The 25,307-nt window shown below is 42.5% G+C and overlaps 2 protein-coding genes across 10 annotated transcripts in view; one reads left to right on the top strand and one right to left on the bottom strand.

The window, feature by feature from the left end:
* The window catches only part of BMP2K (BMP2 inducible kinase), a 90,857-nt gene extending 73,442 nt beyond the window's left edge, over positions 1 to 17,415 (top strand). For all 6 annotated transcript variants that reach the window (XM_050710550.1, XM_050710551.1, XM_050710552.1 and 3 more), the window contains one exon: positions 11,953 to 17,415. In XM_050710550.1, the coding sequence (XP_050566507.1) occupies positions 11,953 to 13,382 (1,430 nt within the window). In that variant the 3' untranslated portion in view covers positions 13,383 to 17,415. The remainder of the gene's footprint in view (positions 1 to 11,952) is intronic.
* On the bottom strand, positions 14,563 to 24,295 carry PAQR3 (progestin and adipoQ receptor family member 3). Of its 4 annotated transcripts, none has more exons than XM_035552000.2 (7): positions 23,961 to 24,295; positions 23,713 to 23,875; positions 22,721 to 22,876; positions 21,774 to 21,971; positions 20,429 to 20,519; positions 19,924 to 20,068; positions 14,563 to 14,941 (listed from the first exon to the last, which is right to left on the bottom strand). In XM_035552000.2, exons 1-6 carry the CDS (start codon positions 24,143 to 24,145, stop codon positions 19,926 to 19,928), a joined length of 936 nt encoding a protein of 311 aa, XP_035407893.1. In that variant the 5' UTR covers positions 24,146 to 24,295; the 3' UTR covers positions 14,563 to 14,941; positions 19,924 to 19,925. The 4 variants fall into 4 exon arrangements, with proteins under 4 accessions (XP_035407893.1, XP_035407903.1, XP_035407900.1 ...); XM_035552010.2 differs by lacking the exon at positions 14,563 to 14,941 and adding an exon at positions 15,479 to 16,134; XM_035552007.2 differs by lacking the exon at positions 14,563 to 14,941 and adding an exon at positions 18,694 to 19,016.
* Positions 24,296 to 25,307: the final 1,012 nt, after the last annotated feature.

Raw genomic sequence — 25,307 nt, 5'->3', positions numbered from 1 at the left:
TATCTAATTTCAAAAGCGTAAAGTGCCTTAAAATAAATCACTTTGGGGTCAACCTGAGTTAGCAGCCATGTTTACTTTTGCTTTCACCTTGCATTCCTAAAGGTCATCTGCTAGGGTTTAATGCTCACAAATGCTCTTGTACTATACATGGTGAAGAGTTAACAGGGTAATGCTTTTGTATTGTAGAAGGCAGTTTGTTGGGGGGATAAAAAACCACAAAGTCTCTGTATTGGTGTCTGCTCCTGTTGCCAGAAAGATTTAATTCTTAATTCAGGAACAATTAATTCTATTAAGTCTATTGCTGTTTTCTTAGTTTCTCTTTATTCTGCTCATGTAGTGAGGACAAGGTTGTTTTGTGTCATCTTGTTGTTAGAGTGCAGTATTTTAATACAATGTGAAAGCAATTCTGAAGTGAAGAATTTGCTCTGCCAATAGTTGTCAGTTTGGAAGCATTTACCCTACGGTCTTCATGAAAGAGGTTGGTTTGTTTTATGGGTGAGCGTAAATTCACATGCCAAATAAACAATAATAGTTACCTTTAACTTTCAGTGGCAACTATCAAGTGCTTGCTCTTCCACACATAGATAACCATATGTATAGGAGTTACTTTTATTTATTTTCTAACCTTAGGCCTTTGAAATCTAATTGTTACTGTTTTAAAGGTACTTATAATGCAGCTTAGACTTCAGTGAATGGTGTCGATATGTTATGTCATGTGAATTTGCCTTGGTTAAATTCAATCTGAGCTTTAATTCTTGACGTGCAAAACAATACAAAAGTTCAGTCATGGACTAAAAACACGCTGCTTGAGAAATCTGGAGTTGGTTTGGAACTAGTATGTATGATTGTTACGGACAAACAAAAGCGAACAAAAAAATCCTTGTTTTTCAATAGCTTTTTCTACTGGCTCAGAGCTGGGATTTAAACTGGAGTACATATGGGCTTGATTTCAAGGAAGGTGTTCTTAATTCAGTGTTAACAGTGAATTATGCTGAGCCAACAAATGTGATCTGATAGGTGTTTAAATCTGAAAATGTCTTCTACAAACTAAATTGTAGAATTCCACACAGAATTGTTCTTGGAAGTGTCTTTAAAGCACGTATCGTAAGCCAGCTAAGAAAAGAAGAATGATGTTGACTTAGGTATATTTTCTTTCTAGGTGGGTGTTTTCTAGAAAAGAAATGACAAACAACCTTATTATTTGTATGTTCTCTTGTTCTTACCATTGCTGTAAAATGTTATTTTTCTGTCTTGTTCTGTGTTATTATAAGAGATTTAACTGAGAGAGAATCTTCATGAGTATCTCATTCAGGGAATCAGAGGGAAGGTGACTGAATAGGAAGTGAAACGTGGTTAATATCTCAAACACAATTCCAACATTTGGGGAAGAAGCTGGCTTTATCTGTTTAGAGAAAAAGTTTCATTTATTTATTGTAATGTGTCTACAGTGCAAATAAGGAGTGTTTTATCACTATTCACCCAGATTTGACTACTGACTTTTGACTTTTTGATCCATGATAAGATGAAATGTTAATGTTATCAGTACAGATTATTTAAAATTAAAAACAAAGTAAAAATTTGACTTTATTAAGCAGCGAGAGTTGCTATTGAAGGCGTGTTCTATTCTATTAATCTTTGGGTTGGAATTGTGGTCTGTTTCTGCTTGTTGTTGTTGTTGAGACATGGGTCTCAGGTTCATATAAGTTACTGTATGTGGACTGTAGCTGGGTAGAGTGACCCAGACAACTTTTTGTGTTTTGGAAGTTTACAGATTTTCTGAAAGAATTATTTGACTAAATCTCTATTATTCGCTATGAGATAGCTGCAAAGAAGCCAAAAGTTATGTATCATCTTTTGACTTAACAACTTAATATGAGGTGCTGGTATTCCAGCCAAGTGCTATCATCTACGTGTGTCTGGGAAGGTGATGAAAGGCTAACGGTGGTACAGAGGCTAAAATATTAAAACTTTGATCAGCTCACCTGGAAAAGACTGTGCAGCATTGTGAGTGGTGAGTCCCTGGGATTTTCCCTGGGGAGCTGAGAGTGGACTTAAGGCGGCTGCTGCTGCAAGGATCACCGGGAAGGAGAACCTGGAAGTGGACGGTCTCACGCTGCTTGTCTGTCAGAGCTCCTCTGCTTATTCTTCTCAGGTGGGAATGGACAGGCAGCAACAGCACGTGCGTCACTTGGCAGGCTATGCAGAGGACAGATACTGAAATTAGCCAAAACACGCTGGGTTCCTTCTGTTGTGGCTGATCAGAAAATGGTGTAGAAGCACTTAGTGTTATCCGCACTTGGTTTCTGTCCCATTAAAAGTGTTTTTGGAAGTACCACATGTAAACTTGTTGTACACGCTATTTTATTCCTCAGTGAAATTACTTAGAACTTGAGGTGAATGGAGTAGAAAATGTTGAGAAGGAATTCCACCACTGAATCTGATAGAAACAAAACAAACATTGCAAGCATTTTACTAAAAAGAGAGGGAGGAAGCACAGTTGAATAGCCACTGAGTGGTTGGTTAGGACAGACACCTAGCATGTGGAAAACAGATTGCAGTTCCTGAATGCACTGCCTGAATCAATGGATGGTTGCAGTGGAAAAACTGGGTCATGTAGTCAGCATTTTGGAATGGAAACTTTTGGTTCACACGTGTGTTAAGCATCTCTTGTCATGTCTTTTATCAATATCTTGAGCATTTCTGAAACTCAGAACAGATGTAACTTTACTGCAGTTATCAAATTCTAAGAAGCAAATATATTGAATACAGTACGGTTTGGTGTGCTAATTCTTTCTGGGATTAGACTGGGCTAAATTGCCTTGCCTCTTGCTTCCCTCAGTTTAATACTGGAATTCACAAAAGTAATAAAATATTTGAAGTAACTCTCAAAATGATGCTAGTGAACTGTGTAAGGAGTGGAGAAGCTGGAAAACCTTGACTGGGATTTCCACCCCAGTGCAGACCTGAAGCTAAGTCCACTAAGTGCTTTGCTCCAGTGGAGAACCTCAGTGAGCTGGCTCCTCTTACTGGAATAAAGCTCCAGTTCTGGTCTGTTTAATTTTCCTACTGGATATTTGTAAAGCTCATCTTTTGTGCTGTAGACGTGGTGGTTCTTGATGAACTAACTATTGTTTCTTCAAACATATGTAGGCAATCCTTTTCCAGTCGCTGCATGCGTGTTCACTGTGCAGAGACCAGGAATAAAAGGAAGCATGGTTCTGTGTCTTCCTTTTTACTTCCAGATTTCCTGCACTCAAAGACTCATTAATGTGGTCATTATGGTGTATGTCTTGGAATAAGAGCAATTTTGTGGTGTGGTATGTAACTCGCATAGTCACAGCTATGTGGATCAGGCAGAAAATGGGCTAACTGCACACTAATAGCAGTATGATGGAAACAGTCTGGAGTTTTGGACGTGTCACTGAATGGACTCTACAGCAGTAGCTGATGATTACTGTGCACTGCTTTGCACCAGGGAAGTGCATTCTTCCAGCACGAAGAATTGCCAGAGACTGCTCATTCGGTTACTTATTTTGTATACTGCTTCTAACGAGGTTTCAAACCACAAGGAATTTATATACCATAGCGTTGGAGCCATTGGACTACGGTGCAGTCTGGAGCTTAAATGAGGCACAACATGCTGTCATTTAGCAAGGAATACCAACCATGAGTACACAAGTAACTTGCATCAGCTTCTTGTACAACACTGAAGAGCTAATGTCATCAGTTAATGCTTCTTGGGCAACTGATATTCTTGAATTATGTTCAAAGATGCACAAGCCTGGGCATTTGTGCAGTCCTCCAGATTTGGTCGACTTGACAATTAAAATTGGTTCATATTGTTTTTTGTACTTCCTGAAAATACTGATGTTTTTATTGCATAACCTTTCCTCGGTATGGCTTTTGGACATTGTTAATATTTGCTGAGTGCACGTTCAGGGTGTTTCCCTGTATCAAGATCATCTTCAGATGTCTTTTCTCGATAAGACTTTCAAAGGAGCTTGAAATAATTAACACTTGGCAAGAATAAATGGTATGTGCAGTCTGTGCCAGTGGTGTGCTTTTTCATCTCCAAAATGCTTCACTGATTTATTTTTTTTCTAGTCAAATCTTAGAACAATCATGGTCGCCCTTTTTTCTTAACATGCTTCAACACAGACTGTGCAAGTATTCAAAAGAATTTCTAAGCAAGAGATGCTAGGCAGAAGTGTTTTATTCTTTTTGTTGTTGTTGAAAATAAAGGTGGTAAGCAGTGCAAATCCATTACAGTATTCAGCAGCTGCTGCTCTGGCTGTTGTCAAAGAAATAGTGCAGATTTAGTTGCAGCACGCGGGTAATCCTTGGGCCTGACATGTGGCAAATTGCTCTGGAATGATGGCGGCAGTATGTTACCAATTCAAAGAAAGCTTAAAGCCCTTATGCCCCACTCTTTTGCCACTCCCGCAATACCCTAAAATGATGAACCAGCAGAAGGCATGTAATTACTTCAGTTGTTAGTGGGAATTCATCCTCTTATAATCGGATGTCTAGAAAAAGAACATCAGGACAGAAAATTTCCTTGAAGATTGGGATCTTCTTATATGATTAAAGATGTTCCACCTGGCTTGCATTTGAGCGAAGAACAATTGTCTTCTACAAGATGCAAACCTGATTAGAAGTGTAGTAATCTGAACAGTACATTACAAACAGATGTTACTCCACATTTTTCAGCTTTTTCTGTAAATATTCATCTGAACAGTCTTTGCAGCAGTTCAGTTTGAGAAGATTGCATGAAATCAACATGATGGAACACTTAATTTTTGATATCTATTTGACCAGAGCATTAAATTGTCATTAACAGGGGAATTTTTCCCTTTTAGCACAATAAGTTTCTACTTGTAGTGCTTTTAGTATTTATTTAGTTTACTAATTTCCTGAGGAGTGAAAGATTTTGAAATGTTGTTGAAAACACTAGAACAAAATCATTCCCATCCTAGGTTTGAAACTGACAGCTATATGGAAGATATTTTTGTTCCTTTGGTCTGGTTTTGACATCAGTCTGCTGCCATTTTCTCCCTGTCATTGGGAGTAAGCCACAGACACTGCAGATGCGAAAGCACACGCAGAACCATTTTCAAATTTTGGCTGCATCAGTCTAGAAAAGGTGTAAGAGCAGTGTCTTAAACTGAAGCCTGCATGGAGCAGGTGGCTCTGTTTATTTACATCACCTTGATAGAAAATGAAGAAGAAACCAAGATACTGGCTGTTTCTTGAAAAACAGAAATGTGGGAGCAGTCAGGTCACTACTTCTGAAATATTTCACAACTAATAAGGCTTTTCTTGAAAAGTCTGTAGTGGGAGGAGCTGCAGCTAGGAGTGTCACTTGACATAAGCTACTTGCTTTCTTGCTCAGGCTGTGCACGTGGGGTCATACGTGCCGATCCTGAAACTTTAATAATGTTGTGCTCTGACTGTAGCATGTGCGTTCCTAATCCCTGTAAAAGTCACTGTCTGCCTATTTTGTTTCTGTACAAGATGCATTAAGTGTCTTGCTGTGATAAAGCATTAACATTGATACCTACTGGGAGGAGAGAGAAGGTGGATGTGAGGAACTTTAGGGTTTAAGACCTAGAAATGGAGAAACCCTGTTCAGAGGTTGTTGGCATAGAAATGAGGGGTGTGAAGCTGATGAGCCACCAGGCAAGTAATTAATTGCCTGTTGCTGTGATGGTGGTACGGCTAGAAAGGATTTCTAAGTTTTCTCAAGTGGGCAGATGGATTTGTATGAATGCAGGCTCGCGCTTCCTTTTCCTTTGTGCTTCTCCGTTCCTAACGTGGCTCAACAAGGACATTGAAGCTGCGGGCAGTGCATGGTGGCTGAGCCTTATTGCCCTTACAAAAACAAGAGGCCACAAAGCTGGCTAGTGCCAGGACAGATAGCAAGAGTTATTGAAACTAATCAGTACTTGAGACTCCAATACTGCTGCTAGCTCTATAAACACCTTCCATGATGTCTCTGCATCTGTCTGGAAGTAATGTGCTCATCGTTTCACTTGAGTGATTTGAAGTATGCAAGCAAGACATGGACTTCATGCACCGTGAGCAGGCAGTGTCTCTATGTTTACTGAACTTTGCTTACATTTGCTTATCAAGCGAGTTTCCAGAAAGTGCAGTCCCTCAATGAATTGTTCCTGACTTCATCCTACTTCTAGGGATTGTAGTTGTTAGATTCAAGAAGGAGATTTAGGATGCTAATATAAATTCCCTGAAGACTAGATTGACTCCCAAAATCACCTGCGTATTGTCAGCAAGAGTAACAGTTCTAAGTGTGCCTACTGACAGATGCTGTAATGTTTTCTATATTGGTACCAGCGCATGGAATATGATTTGTGAAACTGTTTTCCATGTCTGACCGTGCATTGTTGAGTCCTGTCTGATGTTTTGTCCGGAGAGGTGTGCTGGGAGCCTGACATTGTGTGACTTAAATTATTTGTGCAGCATGTCAGCAGCTGTTGGTATCATCTCTTCTGTCCTGCTGATGTCCTTTTGCAGTTTGTCTTCCAGCGAGTGTAACTGTGGCAACAATTAACAAATAGTATTTAAATCCTTTTTGCAAGATCCATTATGGGTTCCCTTCTTGTCCCAAAGCCCTTTACTTTTTAAACAGTATTCAGCATATGTAAATTATCTGTAAAGGTCTAAGCACAGAGTGTAAACTCACATAGATATTTGCAAACATTAAGGGTTTTTTGTTGTGTACATGCTGCTGCTATCTAGCCTAGAAATATTTCATTTTTTTCCCCTTTTAAATCTAATTGCATTTATGTTAACATTAGTGTTCCAGTAAATACTGACAACAGCAGGATTTGGGAGATATAGGGTTTTACAGCGCAACGTGAAGGCTGTACCTTTGGGAAATCTAGAGCAAGCAGCCAAATAATCCAGATTCTAATTTAGTGGTAAAGCAAATATGTAGCATTTAAAATTACAGTAGATAAGAAGCAATCTGACACCAGAAGCAAACAAGAAACAGCTCACAGCCCCTAATCACCTGATGTTTTTAGTCATTTTGGTCAGCTTGTTTTTAAATCCATACGTGAAATAGATTACTGCAAACTCCTATTGTGAGTTTGGGTGCAATTGCAAACGAGCAAAATGGCTGCTGAATGCTGAAAATGGCTATTAATTCCTTTTCAAAAAAGGAAGAAATCGACCTTCTAAAACTTAATGTTCCAGTCTAAATCTAAGCATAGGAAGAGAGAACGTTACTTGGCCTGGAAGTTGTATGCTAATTTCCCTGTGAAAGAAGAAATGTCCTGAAATATGATCGCTTTTTGTTTTACAAGAACAAAAGGTAATAAGCTGGTTGAATTATTTTTGATTTTTGAGGAAAAGTGGTGAATACGTCCATCCCTCAGCTTTTTCAATCCTAAGAACATATTGAGTTGATGAAACTGCAGCAATTTTTAAACAAAAATAAACGCTAAATGGGAAAATGTTACTTTTCATTAGCTTAGAAGGCCAGGAACCTAGTTCAATGTGAATGGAGCTTGTTAATAACAGCTTTCATGAGGAACATCCCTTGTTCCCAGGGTTGATGCTAGAGACATAAGAACTTAGTACCAAGCACGCACAGTGTCCTATGTTCATGGTGCCCAGTGTCTTATTAGTTTAGGCTGCTTAGTGGGGTATGTGCATCTTCATAGGTAAATTCAACTTGGTATGGCCTGTAGGCAAGCATAAGCAGGTTGTCTGCGAAGTCCTTCTTTGATGTTTGAATTTGTCTTGGTGCATTATATGAACGTTTATTTGGATCACCAGGAAAAAAAAACATATATGAATTGATGGAGCAGAATGCTTTCTTAGCTTCAAGAGTTAAACAGCCTCCAAAATTGCATGTGGCTTTATAAAATACAGTCATATGTTGGACCAAACCTGGAAGTGCTGAGGGAACAGGGGTCTAATGGATTATGACTGAATTGGGTGGATGAGAGATGATTAAATTTATATCTGACGTTTTCCTACCCACAAAGCAGTAGAGATTGTCCCAGGTACATGTTGGACTTGTTCGTTTCTATTGTTTTCTGTAATGTATAAGTGAAGTTACTTAAGTAATGTTTTGGATGCATTTTGGCAGTTGGGGAAAAACTGTTTCTCATAAGAGCTCAGGATCTTATATAGGCTTTTTCTCTTTAAAAAACATTTTTTAGAATAAATGATAATACTAAATACTTGTGGGAGCAAGATGAATGCAGAACAGGAAGGCATTGTTGCACTCTTCTGCGGGTGGCTGTACCTGCTGCTAGTAGCACAACTGCATGTGGTACGTGAAGGCTGAAGATTTTATGAAATTGAAGTTTAAGAGAGGATTTGGCTGTCCTGGAGAAACGCATGTGCAGTTAAGGCTAGTCTTGGAAGCAGACAGTGACAGGTGAGGTGGAGAAGGTCTCCTAAGTAGATGGATATTATCTCTACTAAGGAGAGATTATAACCCTTCTGAGGGGGTTCCAGCTGAATGTGATGCTTCCTGCTTCATCTGCTGCTTCTGCAAACCCACTTTTCTTTGCATCCACCGGCTTCTCTTCCAGTTCTCTGCAGCCTTCTGCATCGTGAAGCAGTTTAATTCCTTCACAGGAATGTGAAAAGTAACATACTTTATCATTGTTTGATTTGATAAGAGCTACCTCTGAACTGAGCATGTTGCTTCCAAGTTTAAAATGCTGTCAACATATGGGCATCTTTCCTACACTTGACTACGAGCTGAAATCTTAAAGAGGGTCCTGCTAGAGTGTTCACAGGACATTAATACTGAAAGCCTGATTTGTCATAAAACCTCAAAAGCGATAGTCTGTAACTCAACTTTTTTCCCACTATGTGGTAATAGAGTGTAGCAACAAAAATAGCTTTGAGTAGGATAAAGGTCTTGTCTTGATGTTAAAAAGGAGAGTTCTCAGGTTCCACAAAGTGCAACGTGGGTAGTATTTCCCTTCCACAACGTGGTTACTTAGTTGTCAGAAATATCTTGAAGCAATAATATATGCACATTAGGCAGTTCTGACTGTATAATACCTTTCTTGTGTGTCTGCATACGATCACGTGCTCCCCTGAGCCATGCCTGGTTTAGGGATAACTTCCCAGTGCGCTGGGGAGATGCATCGGAGGGCTTTCCGAATACCTGCTCTTTAGCAGTTAGGAATCCAGCTCCGTTCAGAGGGCTGGGAGTACTTTACATGCAGGAGAGGTAGCCCTACATTAGCATCAAGTAAAAGGAAGCTCTGGGTGTGTGTGCCCAGCGTCAGTTGCAGCGCACGGACTGTATACAGGTTGGTCTGAGCAGAGGCTCTGTTGTGGAATTGATAAGCGGTGTCACCTAATGTTCCTCTAAAGCAATCCCACTACTGAAAAGGAATTGTTTGCACTGTCTTCATGGACCTCAGAAGGATTGTGATGGCTGATATTAACTCATGAAGGAGCGAGAGGAACGTTCTCTCTGCTCTGCAAGCTTACAAGCAGACTCCAACATGCTGTATTTGCTCTTGGATGCCAAACCAACATCCTGCAGCACGCGACAGTTTTGTCTCATGGTGTTGAGGGGTTTGGTCACTGACAAATAAGCCTCTACAAATTCAAAAGCCTGAAGTCAGGTACAATGTAAGTATGAAGGTAGGTGAACTGGGGAAGAGAGATGTCTTGTCATTAAGGCAGTATTGCCACTGCGTTTGTCATTCCTTAATTAAAAGCAGACACAAAGCTGCACAGCTGTGGTAGCCTATTGAATAGGAACTGGGTTTTGCCATTGTTCTAATCCCCATCTGAAGGCTGGTACCCACATAATACTCGGTCTGATTGTAATACAGCGTCACTTCAAAGTACTGCATTCCAATTTGAGGTAGTTACTCTGTGCAGAAAGAGGTGAATTATCATTGCTGTTCTTAGTGTTACATGTTCAGTTAGGTATTTTCAAACCTACATGTCTGTGGTGTGATCTGGTGTAGAGAAGAGGACATCTCAAGAGCAAATAAACTTTGCCCAGCTGAAACTGCTTTGTTTTTCCTCCTACTCATTCTCTTCCGATAGACTTTTGAAAGTCACTTATGCTCATGAAAACCTCTCCGTGCAGCAGCATGGCTTCATCACAGAATGAAACTTGTTTTGCATGTGTGATGAGTGCCATACTAGTGGCACTATGCAAGCTTATCTAGTCTGTGTGCTGTTGCCATGTTTTGTGTACTGACAAAGTTTTTGCTGCTCCCAGTATTTCAAAGTTAACTGCCCCATGAAAGAGTCCTCTTAGCTCTAGTTCTTAGTAAATATCAGGGATGAAGATGTCAGAACAAAATGAATAAATAGATTTCATTGCTGGGGAGAAACTGAGCTGATCAATCTTAGTTGCAAACAAACAAGAAAACATTTCTCTGAAACTTAAGCCAACCGGATAATTTATTTTTGCCTGAATTGCTGCCCTAGAAGTTAGAAGGGACTGAAAGATATGCTCAAAGCATAGTTTTCAAACACCAAGCAAGTATTGCTTCAAAACAAAAAAAAACTTGTAAAAGCCTCCAATGTTGCTTTCACAATGTGAATTCTGTTGGCATAAATCATGGGAAAGGCCCTAATAGGGAGAGGCTGTCTGCTGACACAGAGAGTAAGCACCTGGAGACACCTCTTCGAATGCACAAATGGCCATGACAATCTAGCTTAATTCTCAGTGGGATTTAAGAGTCCAAATTACATTTATAACTCAGGGATGTGTGTGGGGGGGAGGCATCTTCCATATTATTTCAAGTTCAGACATGCTGGAAAATGTATTTGTCCCTTCATTTCTATTTCTTTATTGTTATGCTGTTGATTGCTTTGCTATTTCTGTTGAATCACCATGAATGGAGGTCTTCAAAAAATGTGTAGGTGTGGTGCTTGGTGACATGGTGTAATGGTAGACTTGGCAGTGCTAGGTTAAAGGATGGGCCAGATCATTTTAGAGGTATTTTTCAACTTAATTGATTCTATGATTCTATTTCCCCATAGATATTGATGTCTTGTCCGTTTTCCCTTCATATGCCTCAAAACATACTACTGAGGAAAAGAAAAAGAACAGAACAGAGCCCGTGCCTTTGTTGCGGCTGTTGGCAGGTTCCAAGTCCTGCTTGTTAAATTCTTGTAAGGTGTTGGTACCATGAGGGCAGGACAGAGAGGTGGTGACCTCATGCAATCTTCCCTACAGCTGGGACATGTACAAGCGTATTCTGTCACCCAATTGCTCATTTTCATAGGCCATATAGAAAGCTAATTATCCTGGAGATGTTGGGTAGGATTGTCCAGTGCAATGAAAGCTTGGGAGAGGAAAGGCTGAGAACTAACAGGGTGTCGTGCACTTGTTTCCCGTTCGAAACTGTGTTGGGTACATCAGTATTTTTCCACGTATCTGGCTGCGTGGTACCAGCCTTAGGACAGCGGGTTGGTCTTGGAGAATCTTTTCAAAAGGCAGCATTAAGAAGGGACGTGATTGCCAGCAAGGTGTGTTTGCTGGCACAGAAATTGCACCAGCAGGACAGCAGCATGGAGCCACCGATGCTGTTTCTTTATGTTTTTACGTTCATGTTAAAAAAACAAAAACACCTTCTTTCAAGCACACTGACTCCTCTTTCCCCGGAGAGGAGTGGCTGGGTGACGAGTGTATTTGAAAAGCTGGCTCTGCAGACCACCTTGCCCAGTGGTTTGTTCCTGGCTAAAACCTGTTAGTATTGTTTCTAAAGGTCCTGAGTGTGAAAAGGAAAGCTATAAGGTCTGACAATTAATCCATTTCATTAGTGTCGTTTGAAACATTAGATATGATTTTAGCTCATTTCCCTCAGTATTCACAGAATATATATTTGCATTGACTCCTTGTATGTGTGGCTACTGTGTATGTGTAATAAGTGTTGATTTTTGGAGCTTATTTAAAGTTTTGTTCTGCATTTTTCTTCGGACCTGCAGGTTCCCCTGGAAAACAAATGGATAACTCATCCAGCAATCAAGGAAATAACTTCGGGACTGCAACCAAGGCTGGAAAACTGAGCCATGCTTTCAGAGATCCCCGGGCAGGGAGGAAGACAGCAGAGGGACAAGTGCCAAAAGGTGGCGATGAGTCAGAAAGTGATTTTGAATCTGATCCTCCCTCTCCAAAGAGCAGCGAGGAAGAAGAAGAGCAGGAGGATGAGGAAGTCTTACAAGGTGAGAATGGAGACTTCAACGATGACAACGATACGGAACCAGAGAACTTAGGGCACCGGCCTCTCCTCATGGACTCTGAGGAAGAGGCAGAGGAAGAGGAGGAAGAAAAGCAAAGTTCTGACTCGGATTCTGATCGCACCAAGCAAAAATCTGTGAAAGGGCTCTCGAGCAGTAGGTTCAGAGGTGGCGTGGGAGTCAGTGAAGTTAAAGAACCCAGTTTAATGCATACGTCTCAGGTGCCAACTACTGTAATCAAGGCGAGCCCCGTCCAAGAATTTGATGTGTTTGGGGCAGTGCCCTTTTTTTCTCTTCAGCCTCAAGCAAGAGAGAAGAGTGACAAAAATACCTCTTCTCAGACTGCTTTTCCCAGCCTGAACCAAGAGCAGGATGACTTTGATGTTTTCACAAAAGCCCCGTTCAGCAAAAAGGTGTCACAGCAAGATGGCCAGCTGGTGGGCACTGAGGCTCACCTCTCGCCCACCTCGCCACGGGGTGTCGATGTTTTTGGCTGCACCCCATTTCAGCCTTCCCTTCTCCCCAGGGTGAGCGGGAGTAAAGAGGACCTGTTCGGGCTGATTCCTTTTGAAGAGATCACAGGGAGTCAGCAGCAGCAAAAGGTGAAGCAGCAGCGAAACCTGCAGAAACTTTCGTCCCGCCAAAGGCGCATGAAACAGGAGGTCTCGAAGAACAACGGCAAGCGCCACCATGGCACCCCGACCACCACGAAGAAGCCTTTGAAGCCCAACTACCGCACCCCGGAGAGAGCCCGCAGGCACAAGAAAGCAGGCCGCAGGGACTCCCAGAGCAGCAATGAGTTCCTGACCATCTCGGACTCCAAAGAGAACATAAGCGTCTCCTTGACGGACAGCAAAGATCGAACCAACCCCCTGCAGACAGATGAGAATCTGCTGGATCCTTTTGGAGCCAAACCCTTCCACCCACCGGACTTGATGCGGCATCCCCAGCACCAAGGGTTTGGTGACAACTGCGGGGATCACGGTGCAGTAGTAGTGGCTAGTAGGCCTAGGCAGAGCTCCTTGCATGGAGCCATCCACGGTGGCGATGGGCTGAAAACAGATGACTTTGGTGCAGTACCCTTCACAGAACTTGTTGTGCAGAGTGCCCAGAGCCAGCAGCAGCAGGCGCTCGAGTTGGATCCCTTTGGAGCAGCTCCGTTTCCTTCCAAACAGTAAATGCTTCCAGTGGGTTCCTCCTTCCACCTCTTGGGGTCACTTGGTAGTGGTTTTAATTAGTGGAGTAATTTATCTGGTTGACAGGGACCTGGGCTATAGTTTATTCAAGTTAAAGAAGGCATGGCCAACTTGCACAATGAAATTCAGAATTATAGCAATTGTTATCATTTTTTTGGAGAAAAATAGAAAAAAACAAAACACCACAGGAGCATCCTTTTTTTATGACAGATGGCTCCCAGAACATAAAGAGGAATCAGATGTGAATCAGTGTCTGTCACTGACTCTTGGCCCTGGAACATATTGTCATTCTGCACTTTCGCATTGCCTTTTCAGCCCTCGGTGATGTGCTGAGGTGGAGGGAGGGGGACAGGCAGAGATCACATGAGAAAGGTTTTCCATATATACAGGTAGGCTAGAGGAACTGTGGTTCTTCTTTGTGTCTCGGTTGCAGTAGACCCAAGAACCTAAACGTACTAATATCCAGATTGATATGCTGGAAATAGTCAAGTCTTTGCTTCCTAGATGAAAACTACCTTTATTAATTATAAAAATAAAGAAGCCAAGTCTTCAAGGGGCTGTGGCCCAGAATTCCAGAGCATGGCTATGGCTTGGGACCTGATAAACATCTATGCAGCTGCAGAGCTGAGAGGCAGATTATTTTTTTGTGTGCCTAAATGTTCAATTTTATTATTATTATTTTTTTACAGTAAGTGCCATTAATGTAAAATAGCAAACTGGAAGTCTAGAGTTAAAACTAAAGATGCAGAGAATATAATGGTTTGTGAAATGGAAAGTATGAATGTAGGGAGTAAACCGGCAGGGATGCAGCCAGTGTTTGCAGCACTTTGAAGACTACTCAGTACGCTGGGGAAGAGAGGCTGGTTTACATGAGTAAGAATCTGGCACAGATGGAGTATTCCAGATGACTTGAACAGTTGACTGTGAAATGCACCATCAGTTTTATTTGATTACAAAGTGGGGTTTGTGTCTGAAAACACCTTTTCTTTTCCTCTTGGATTTTTATTGCAAAGAAAGCGTGTATTCTTTCAAAACTCATGTTGTTTTTTAAAACAATAATAATTTTATGAAATGACTGTAACCTAATGTTCTCAAGTTCTGATGAATCTGCTATTGTACTTAAGTGTATTTTATAAGAAAGTTTTGCTAAATGCACTGAGCTTTGAAGAAGCTTATCTGAAACCGGATTTGTTTCAGACCAGAAGCAGTAAGCAGCAGGTAGCCTGCAGATGCTGATCGCTACTGTACCAGTAAACTGCGTTTCACACCACAAAGCCTTACAGGCAGGATTCCTGTCCTGCTGCACAGTACCTCCGAGACATAAGGTGCACGAGACGTGGCTGAGAGCTTGGAGCCTGCAGTGCCGGCAGCTGCTGGGAAGGAAGGGGACGCGAACAGGCTCACTGGAGAGATGTCCTTCCTGCGTCGTGTGCAGGTGGGCCTGCACCCCGCTGCCTTGCGGCCTGTGTCAAGCCGTTTACACCGACCGCAGAGCGAGTACAAATCAGAACGGCCCAGTTTGCCTTGCTTCCGTGGCAATCCTAAAAGAGGAGGTATCAGGAGATGGTTCCTCTGCTTGTCTCAGCTTTATGTCCTGCTCTACCGAATGTTGAAGAGTAAATGTAAAGTAGATGTTCACATATGGTGACCATAAAAGTTTAAGGTTGTTTTTCCCTGCCCTCCCTTCCCCCCCCCGCCCCTTAGCAGGAGGTGAAGTGAAATATTTAGGGTTGTGTATTTTTTTTTTTCCTGAAGTCTACTGCTGGTTATACAGTCACTCTGAGATCTGTGAGGGTCTGGGTAGATCCCTTAAATATCTGTTTGAAGATGGCATGTTAAAAACAAATCCCTTTTTTCTTTTGTGGGCTGGTTTGATAAAATGCTGCCTCACGTATCTAGTGAGTTTGTTTCCCTTAGTCCTGAATTCTGAAACTAGCTCATGCATATCTGTACACTTTCATTATCTTCCTTTATTAATTTTTTTCTGACAAGGTGAAAGAGAAATATTACAGCTCTGCTTGGTTACGAATGACCTGTTCAGGCTTAGAATTTAAGCTTTTAGGAATACGTGAGTAGAAATGTTTCAACTCTATTTGCACAGGAGTTTCTTAGGCTTTATTACTACTGTTCTCACCTGTTGGGTTTTTTTTTATGCCAAAGGCTGTAAGAAACGCACGCCAAGTCTGTAGCATTTTCTGATACTCAGGTTAACTGTGATTTTGTTTTTATGCGCATGCTTATTAGCTGCCTTCCTACAGTTTCCTTTTGAACTGTTACTTACCTGCCTAAAAACACTTGTTAGTACAGAATATTATGACAAATGGGGCAGATAGGTGGAAACAAGAAGAAAACAAGCAACTGACCTGCTGCTTTTGCTGGTGGAAGAGCAGCATCAGGGTTTGCACAGCCGTTGGATGCTGGAGGTGTGGGTTAGCAATGTGCACCGGGACTGGGCTTAACACCACTGCCTAAGAGCAGCAGTGGTTCGCCCTTGAACACTGAGGGGAAAGGCAGAGTGCCGACAGACCTAGCGTTGGTCTAACTCCTCAGGTAAATCCAGCGAAGAGGGAGTTGGGTTTGTTTTTTGTCTGATGACCCTGAGATGCAGGCTGAGGAGTGTAACAGGTTTTCCTTGTGTGGTGGGTGTTGTGTCTTTTTTGTTATTTTTTTGTTTTTGACAGAAGGCTCGTAAGTGGTTTCATTACAGGAAAGCTGGAGTTGGGTTGTACACAAACTGATAGAGGAGATGAAAGCAAAACGTAAACCCAAGTTACTCTAAAACTGGCATAATGGCTGCATATGAGTTAGGGTCGATGATGCTTGCTTTCTTCTGGCCTTAATAAACCTTGCTCTTTGTACTCTACTTATGAAACAGCTTTTTGCATAAACATAATTTTTATGTTTTGGAAGTGAAAATGATTGTTTTTTCTTCTGACTGAGAAGAGATCAGCATGCCTTGCTTGACTTGGCATGCTGTATTTGGTCTGCAGCTTGGGTTTAAGATTCAGCTAAGATTCAACAGAGACAAAACATGGTACTGCTGGGGAACATGGTATACTTTTGCCTGTATTCAGTGTGTGTGCATGCTCATCTGTGCACTTGTCATAGAGTCTTTTGTGACCTTACGTGAAGTACTGGAAAGACCAGACTTGTACCATACTGTCTGTGAAGACAGTGATGGCAAGGTAAGGAACTAACGCTTCCCTTCCAACAGAAAATATCAATTAATTTTTACAGTTCTTTCAGTGTGTTGAATGACTGAACCATAGATCTTTCAGAATCGGCTGCTCAGGACAGAGATTCTGTCAGAGGTACTAAGGAGTCCTTCATGGTGACGGTCATGAAAAGAAAAACTAGAAGTTGAGTTTCTCTGCAGACTCTCAGATAGCCTTGAGATGTGCGTAATTGCTTTTGCTGACTTGTAACGTGGGACCTGCAAAAACCAACTTGCAAGGAAATAGCTTTTAATCATTCTGGTTGTCCCAGTTAGTAAAACTAAGTACTGTGAAAATAAGTTGATATATTTGCTACTGTGAGAATAAGAGTTTATCTGGAGTATTTTATACTATATTGTGTATTTTTATATATGAAAAGTATATATAAAATATACACGTGATCACACACATCATGCTATATTTTTAGTAACAGTGCAGCCACAATCATTTTGATGGAATTAGGAAGAGCGAATGAGTGAAATCTGCAAAAGAAAAAAGTGTAAAGGGTGGCTGCTGAGTTACTTTTCCTGCTTCTTTTGAAAGGAAAATCAAGGAAATTGTGTGTATAGCTAAGTCTGTGACTAAGGCATCACCTACTATTAAAGAGCATAAAAACTATTTTAAAATTGCTGGCATTCAGCTTTTAAGTGCACTTTCCTGAACTACACTTCCATTTCTTGTTAGACTTCAAGTTTCTAAAGCTTTTTTGTGTACCACTAAACAGAGAACTTTTAACTTTTTTGTGAAACTGATGTACATCATAAAATACTGCAGTTGTTAAATAAACAAACATGGTAACAGTGACTTTGCAGATCTCCTTAAACATGGCATGATTAAGTATTCACGTTTAGGCTTTAAGTTATTCACTATAAGCAATGCTACTTTTTCTGGTTGCTTTTTGTAACTGTAGATTACTGTTGGTATTTTTTTTTACATGTTAAAGATGACAGTCGGGCAGGTAATACAACCATCTTTGTTCAACTTGTGAAAACCTGTTGATAATGTATTGCTTTTATTTCTTAGTTTCAGTATTTCCTCTTAAAGCCTTCCTGCAGAACGGTTTTAAAAGGATGCATTCAGATTCCTAGGCACTAACTGAAGCTTTGTATCTTTTCAAAGTGGCCAAAACTTTCAGTATAGTTTCCATTTAACTTCAGACTCGGTTCTGCACTTAATCTTTTAGACATAATTTTCACTTGATTTGACCCATTCTGCCAACTGTTTGACAGAGCATTTTTTGGAGTTTGTTTGTACTGATTTCACTATTATGGAAGCTGAAGAAAGAACAAAATCTGTAACAAGACTGAGTGGTAGCAGGACACATACTCCATTGTAGCTCATGTCTTGGTCATTCTGTCCTTTGTCTATTGCCCTTTTTAGTCTAATTTTGTTACAAGCAACTCCACGTTTTAATTGGAAGCTTCAGCTTGAGCAAAAGTGAACAAGCATAGCTGTTAAAAGTTTGTGCCTTAAAGTTTTAAGTCCAGTTAGTGTAGTGCAGTTAGAATACATGCCCTGCCAGTCCATGCTGTGCCTTGGTAAGTCATGAGACAGCCTCGCCATTTATTTAAAACCCTGGGGAGGTACCAAATGTGTGGTGAAGCAATTCATGTATGTCATTTGTGAGATGCTTGAGTACAGTATTCAAAACAAAAATGTTACTCCAAGCAAACATCCAGCGAACCAGAATTTCACAGAATCACAGAATTGGGGGGGGGGGGGGGAAGGGACATCGAGAGATCATCGGGTCCAACCTCGCTGCCAAAGCAGGTTCCCTAGAGCAGGCTGCCCAGGTAGGCATCCAGACGGGACTTGAATATCTCCAGAGAAGGAGACTCCACAACCTCCCTGGGCAGCCTATTCCAGTGCTCCATCACCTGCACCGTGAAGAAGTTCTTTCGCATGTTGGTGTGGAACTTCCCGTGCTCTATTTTGTGGCCATTACCCCTTGTCCTGTCTCCACAAACCACTGAAAAGAGGTTGGCCAAATCCCTCTGTCTCCCACACTTAAGGTATTTATAAACATTGGTAAGATCCCCTCTCAGTCTTCTTTTCTCCAGGCTGAACAGAGTCAGGTCTCTCAGCCTTTCCTCATAAATTTTATTTTTACAGATTCAGCATTTATTTACAGGTTCAGTATTTACATAAAAGACCATCATGCAGCTTGATGGAATTTTGTCAGGGTAATAAAAATGTACAACTTCACAATCAGTTTTCTTATCCAGTGAAAACTGCTACAGTAGTTAGTTTACAAAAAAAAAAAGCAAACCATCAAATCAGTACGCTTTCAATACACAATCACATTCTTCAAATATTGTTCACATGACACTGGAAACAGGCTTTTATAATTGCACGTTCCTTGTCAGGCTTCAGTAGTAGTCATTAGTGCACTTTAAACTTGCTTCATGGTCAAGTTTAAAAAAAAAAACACACAAAAATACATATTCACACGGGAAGGCTCACAAGTCTGGGATTTGAATTTTAAATGCAGAGTTAGTTCTTTCCATTTATGGTTTCTGGTGTTGGGAGGAGAGATAAAGAAACACTGAGCTTAAGTGACAGCACTGCTCTCCTGCCTACTGGCAAAGAAGGTAGTATCCTGCCTTCTCCATACCTGATAAGTGATCAAATACTTGACGGTAAATGTCTATTGCTCTGCTCTTGGCCACATCTCCTTGGCACGTTCCTTGGGAAGAAGGCTGAGGGAGCTGGGCTTGTTAAGCCCACTTGAGGCAGCTTTGGTGGGACTGAACAGCACCTTGCCAGCCTCCAGGAGCGCTTTGCTGATAGGCAGGCTCTCCAGCACTCTGAGCAAGCTCAAGCCCATGGAGGGTCAACCCTCGCTGAGAGGACAGAGTAGCACAGATGAGGCTGGTAGTTCAGCAGGGGTTTGTGTGTCACCCGGCTTTTCGTAGGGCTGCGCAAGGTTTTCCTAGCCCATGGCTAGGCCGTGCAATCTCTTGCTATGTAGGAACAAATATTGATAACTGCTTGAGACTACTGCAATTGTCAAACAGAGCTGAAAGGGACTGGGCAAACATCTGTCCAGCCTGCTCTAAAACTCTGCCTGAGGGCAATGCAGTCTCCTGGAGGTTCCTGCAGTGCAGCAGCATAGATTAGTGGAGTGCCAGGTATCAAGATAACTACTTGTTTATGTACAAGAAAGTATTACACCACTCAGCATTTTTTCTGGGGGAGCTAATTAGATTAGGGAGGTTAATTGCACCTTGTGATGTGTTAAAAACAAGATTACTTAACCCTACGCTTGTTAAAATATCATGTTCCCATGCGTACAAAAACTGCTTTACCTTCACAGGTCCACGCTATACTCAGGACAGGGCTTGCTGTGTCTGTATTGCATGATGTACACTACAGATTGATGCCACCAGTACAACATGACCACTGCCAGGATATGCCACACTTGGTGACTGGAGCCGAGGTAGTTCAGCTGTCCTGCGGGGAACAAAAAGGGCAAGCTGTTAAGTTGTTCAGTTCGGCATTAACTCGTGCAATGCAAGCTGTCTCCTCAGAGGCTCACTATACACTCAGGTGGCTGGGAGGCAGTGTAAGTTCTTTAACAAACTTGATCAGAAGTTGTCTGCTTTCTTTTGATGCAAACACACGCAAAGCTTCTCACTTCTTTTGATCAAATACACACAAAGCTTCACTCTATGTAAGAACACAAGGTAGAACATCGTCAACCTGCTCTCTCAATAAATTTGGGACTCACAGCCAAGACTGAGACACCGCAGGAAGCTGAACTGCATAAAAAAACAAAAACAAAACAAAAAAAAAAACCACAGGATTTCCTACCTGGGAAGTATCTTTCAGGAACTTTGGAAATATAGAAGAGAAAAGCTACAGCAGCGATGAAGTACATGACAAGTACACGCGGAGCAAACTCCTGCAAAAGAAAATGAAGCTTTTCTATTCTGTTACAAGATAGAAATAAAATAATAAAAAATCTCTACCTATATTTAAAAAAGCAAAAGGCAAGACCAAACAATTTTACTTGGCTGCCTGTGTTATCTATTGAATAGAACAGAGTCCAGTTGAGGAGCTAATGCCAAAACTTGAAAAAAACTGAATGGAGGCCACAGAAATACTCCATAGGAGACTGTGAAGAAAAAAAAGAACTAGCCACTGGAAAGCAACCCATTCATATGACTTGGTTTTTGTAACAGTTTAATTACTGGAGGCAGAGCATTTTTGTCAGCTATGGAAACAAAATGAGTACCATATCTACCATTCTGTTACACCCGGAAAAACTAAATGGGGAGGGTGGGGGTAGCAATTACTGCTTATCTGATTTTTAGCAGGCCAGTGTTCAGTGCCAGTTCTAAAGCCACTTATTTGTAAATGCTGCTCTTCCAGATTCAACAGGTGCTCTGGACCAGGCTAAACCACCACCCTAGAAGCCAGTCTTCTTGAAGTGGCAGTCTAAGTACTTGCACTCTTAGTGCTTACTATGAAAAGCAAAGGTTTTCTTCAGCACAATTAGGTTGCTGGGTAATCACAATGATTCCTGGGGTTTACACCTTGGGGCAGACTTCACCTCTTTTAACAGTGCTGTGCTTCCTATTTTTCAGAGCTGGACAACCTTTAACCATAATTTTAAGTGGTAAAACAAGAATGGGAAAATAGTTTATAACTTCACAGTGATGTTAAATGAGATTTGCACATGAGACAGAGGGCTGTGTAGGCAAATACTCATTTTGCCACAAGCCCAGGGCACAGAAGAGGAAGAAAATGGTCTTATGGCTCCTTCCTCCTCTGGAACTGCGGGGACAGAGAGCCCCAGGCATTTGTATAGCCTGACCAACCACTTCCTACGCACCAGCTGACTCCCAAGCCTCGCCCTGGCCTACCTGCACAGACTGCTCTGCCCCTCAGGCAAGCACACAGTTGCCTTGGTATCCAGTCGGCCTTCTCACAATGCAGTTTTAAATCAGTAAAAATTTAATCTACTCAATCTGTTTACTGACTTTCAGTAAATCTGAGCATTTGCATTTGGACTGTTACATCCAAAGGAATTCTATGCTCTTAAGAGATTTTCACGACCTCTACATCCCCCTTATTTCCAAAAGTCTAAGAAACTGAGGGAAGATGGCAAGTGAAAAGCAAAAGGAATGCTTCTTTCCTTATTATTTTCTTTTACCTGTACAATAGATGCACCAATGCCGCCGTTGAGCCCAACCCAGTGGACTGTAGGAATAATTCCATAGCCAGACACTGAGCAAAAGATGATGGAGCGCAGTCTGTGACACTGTTGTGTGAGGTAACTGGGATGAATCTGAGCAAAAAATACTGCCAGGATCATTGCCAGCATAGTGATTAAGTATACCTGACGCCAGTACTGAGGAAAAAAGAAACAAAAGCAAGTTTGTATATTTTCTCATCTTATGTTAAGGCAAACTCTGGGTAGAAAGATCATGTTACTAAATGCAATGATTCATCATTGTCCTGTCACTTCTGAGACCACAAATTACAGCATTGAATGAATATATTCTTATTAATAAAGTAAAGGGAAGGGGAAGGGAGGGGAGGGGACTCTATTGCTCAGGTACAGTTGGTAGAACATTGATTTCAAGCACTGCCTTCACTAAAACATATTTTAAACATAACCCTGCCTAAGAGAGCTGGTTCAACTACCTGCTCAGTGCTTTCAGTGCACTGCTTGTACAGGGAGCTGGGAGTTACAAAGGTGGACGTGGTTTAAGACTCCAAAGCAAAATGAGCTTGTTTCTGCCCCATGTGAGATACTTGGTTGGAAACATTTGAATTAGTTTTGATGGGGATACATCCCATAAACAGCCTCATGCATTTGACAAAAGCATGACTGTCAAGTTTATGCTGACTTTCTATAACTTTCACTGCTGTCTTGAGACATGTGCAGTTGACAGCTTGAAAGGAATATCCACGTTTACCTGTCACTTCTGCAAACAAAGTTCTGCTTGTGTCAAAACCTGTTTCAGTTCCCATCACTGTCTCCTGACTAACGTGCCACTTGGACATGATGCAATGAACCCCCTTCCCGAGGCATGCAGGCCACGGCAGTGAGACCGCAGGAACTAAATGTCATATGAAAATGTGAGTGAGACTTACGTTATTACAGTAAAAGGCATAAAACACGCCTGATACGTAGCAGCCCAGGATAGCAATGGAAATTCCCGCATAATCTAAGGCCATCCATCGCCGGCTGGTCTTCTCCGAACGATGGCAACAGAAGAGATGATATCCCACTGAACAAAGCATACAGACCTATACACATGTTGAAACAGGGACACATTAATTTCTTGGTAACTTACAAGGATTACAGCAAGCTTCAACTCTGAAGCTTAGAGCAGAAAATAACTTGTTACGTGTTTTGCAGTACTACTTCGTGTAGGCAATCATGATATCTGCCAGTAGTCAATGGAAAATAACCCAACCTTCTCTAGCGGCCTGAAGAAATAAAAAACTTTGCAAGACTTGATAACCATGGGCTGCACAGCAAAGAAAATAAGGGTACAGTGGCCTAGAGCACGAGGCCAAAAAGGTTCCAGTACACACGGGAGCAGGGTCGTACACACTTTTTTTAGGAGTAGTGTCTTCTAATAGAGCTTCAGCAGTCAAATCATGATGTGAAGTGCTATCACTGGTGCTGAGCATAGATTTAATCTGAAGCACACAAGCTCTTGCTCATCTTGGGTAAAAGGTTAGAATAAAAACCCTGCTGTGATTCCAGACTGGCATCAAAATATGGCTGCTGTTTTCAGCAGAAACTGAAGCCAGCTGCGGGTATGCTAGTGAACGTGGACCCCACACCCAACAGAAGCTGTGCAGTACAGCCTTGGCTGTTCTTTGCAGATTTTGTCATAGGCTGACCATGCTTGGCCCTCCTGACTTGATTTTTACATTCAAGAAGTCAAAATCAACTCCACCACGGATCTTGTTGATTACCTTTACAAAGAACGGAATTTAAAGCACGGCTGGCCTGAGCTCAGCCTGCCCTGCTCCGGGCCGGCTCCAGCCCTACACAGAAGCACCATCAGTGGCCCCGCAGCGCTCCCGCTGTGGACACGGGCACCATTAATTTGGCTCCCGGGCCGCGCTACCTGGAAGCAGAAGAGGCAGACGAAGCAGATGACGAAGTCCTCTCGGGAGGCACCTGCCGCCGGCAGGACGGCCACCAGGTCATAGACACCCAGAGCGAAGAATAGTAGGAAGCCGAGCAGGTGGCTCCAGATGTTGACGGTCTCGTTGGAGAGGATGAAGAGGCTGCGGGGAAGAAGAAGAACAGGACTTGGGCCGGGACGGCATCCCGGGGGCCTGACCCACCGCCACGACGGCCTACCCCGCTCACCTCTTGAGGCAGAGGCGGGCGGGCAGGTAGGCGCGGTAGCCGTCGGTGATGTACGGGTTGTCCTTCAGGAACACGGGGATCTGCTCGTACGTGTACAGGCGAATGTCGCGGGGCACCATTATGGGCCAGTACTGGTAGCCGCCCAGCTCGATGTAGTGCGAGCTCCGCAGCAGCTTCTGCTGCATCTCGCCCGCCCCGCCGCCGCCGCCGCATCGGCCCGCGCCCCGCAGGCCTGTCGCGACGATCGCGACCGCCGCCCGCCCGGCGCCTCAGCCCCGCTCCCCTCAGCCGGGGCCCGGCTCGCGGCAGCCGTACCCCGCCCGCCTCAGCGGCGCGAGGCGATGACGTACCGCGGGGCGGTCGCCGGGGGCGGCCGTTGGGCCCCGTGAGGGGGGTTCTGGGGGGGCAGTATGGCGCTGCTGTCGTGACGGGGGTCGTAAAAGAAAGGGTGCTTAGCGCTGAGAAGCTTAGGGAAAAACGTTTTAAAATCAAACGTTTTTTAAAGAGGGGTCCAAAGTTAGCGAATAAGCAGGAGATGTGGGCTCAAAGCAGGCAGCGTAGAGCTCGGAGTACTGAGAAGGGGTGGCTGGTGAGAGTCAGCCTCGCCCCCTGCAAGTGGAACCTCTGGTTACTTCATACAACGATTATATACCATTAACGTCTTCTTTTTCTCCTGTTTACTCTCAGTATAAAATATTAGGACTGAAGAAGACTCTTCCAGAGGATTTGCTTTACCAATTTTTATTTAAAAAAACAGCTACTGAGGGTAAGAGAGAGAGTGCTGTCCGTAGGTTTATGCCCGGTGCGCCATGCCAATAAGCACACAGAGTCAGTGGTTTTATTTTTTTATTTTATCCAAAAATGCCATTAGTAGGTGTTAACTGGACCCCTTTCCCTGTATCTGTCTCTGAAGTTAAAAACAAGTGTCCTGAACGCTGCTCCTTGCTCGCTGAGCTGTTCCTCCCCTCTGGTAATGCACCATGCTATATTTTTCAAAGGTCTTTTCTCTCATTTAAACCAAATGTGGACATATTTCACTGAGGTGCTGTGACAAGAACAGAGCATTTTCCCATGGCAGAGAGATTTGTATGGTGAAGTAAAAGACACAGGATGAGTGGCATTTGAAATCTGAGAATGACCATAAAGACCAGGTGTTTGAGTCCCAGAAACAGCCTGATAACCAACTGTGATGCATAACCCAGAAACTTCCATGTTACACCACTTGGTTATACCAGTTAAGTTCATTCTGGTCAACAACAGCTCTTGAATATTTCAAATAATTATTCAATGTGATTTCTGCACATGAATGCTCTGAAATTCTGTTCCTTCTACCTCTGCAGAGCTGCT

Source organism: Cygnus atratus, chromosome 4, assembly GCF_013377495.2.
Source record: "Cygnus atratus isolate AKBS03 ecotype Queensland, Australia chromosome 4, CAtr_DNAZoo_HiC_assembly, whole genome shotgun sequence".
In the NCBI taxonomy this organism is placed as follows: domain Eukaryota; kingdom Metazoa; phylum Chordata; class Aves; order Anseriformes; family Anatidae; genus Cygnus; species Cygnus atratus.
The sequence above is the reverse complement of the archived record's forward strand: the minus strand, read 5'-3'. Positions and strand labels throughout refer to the sequence as shown.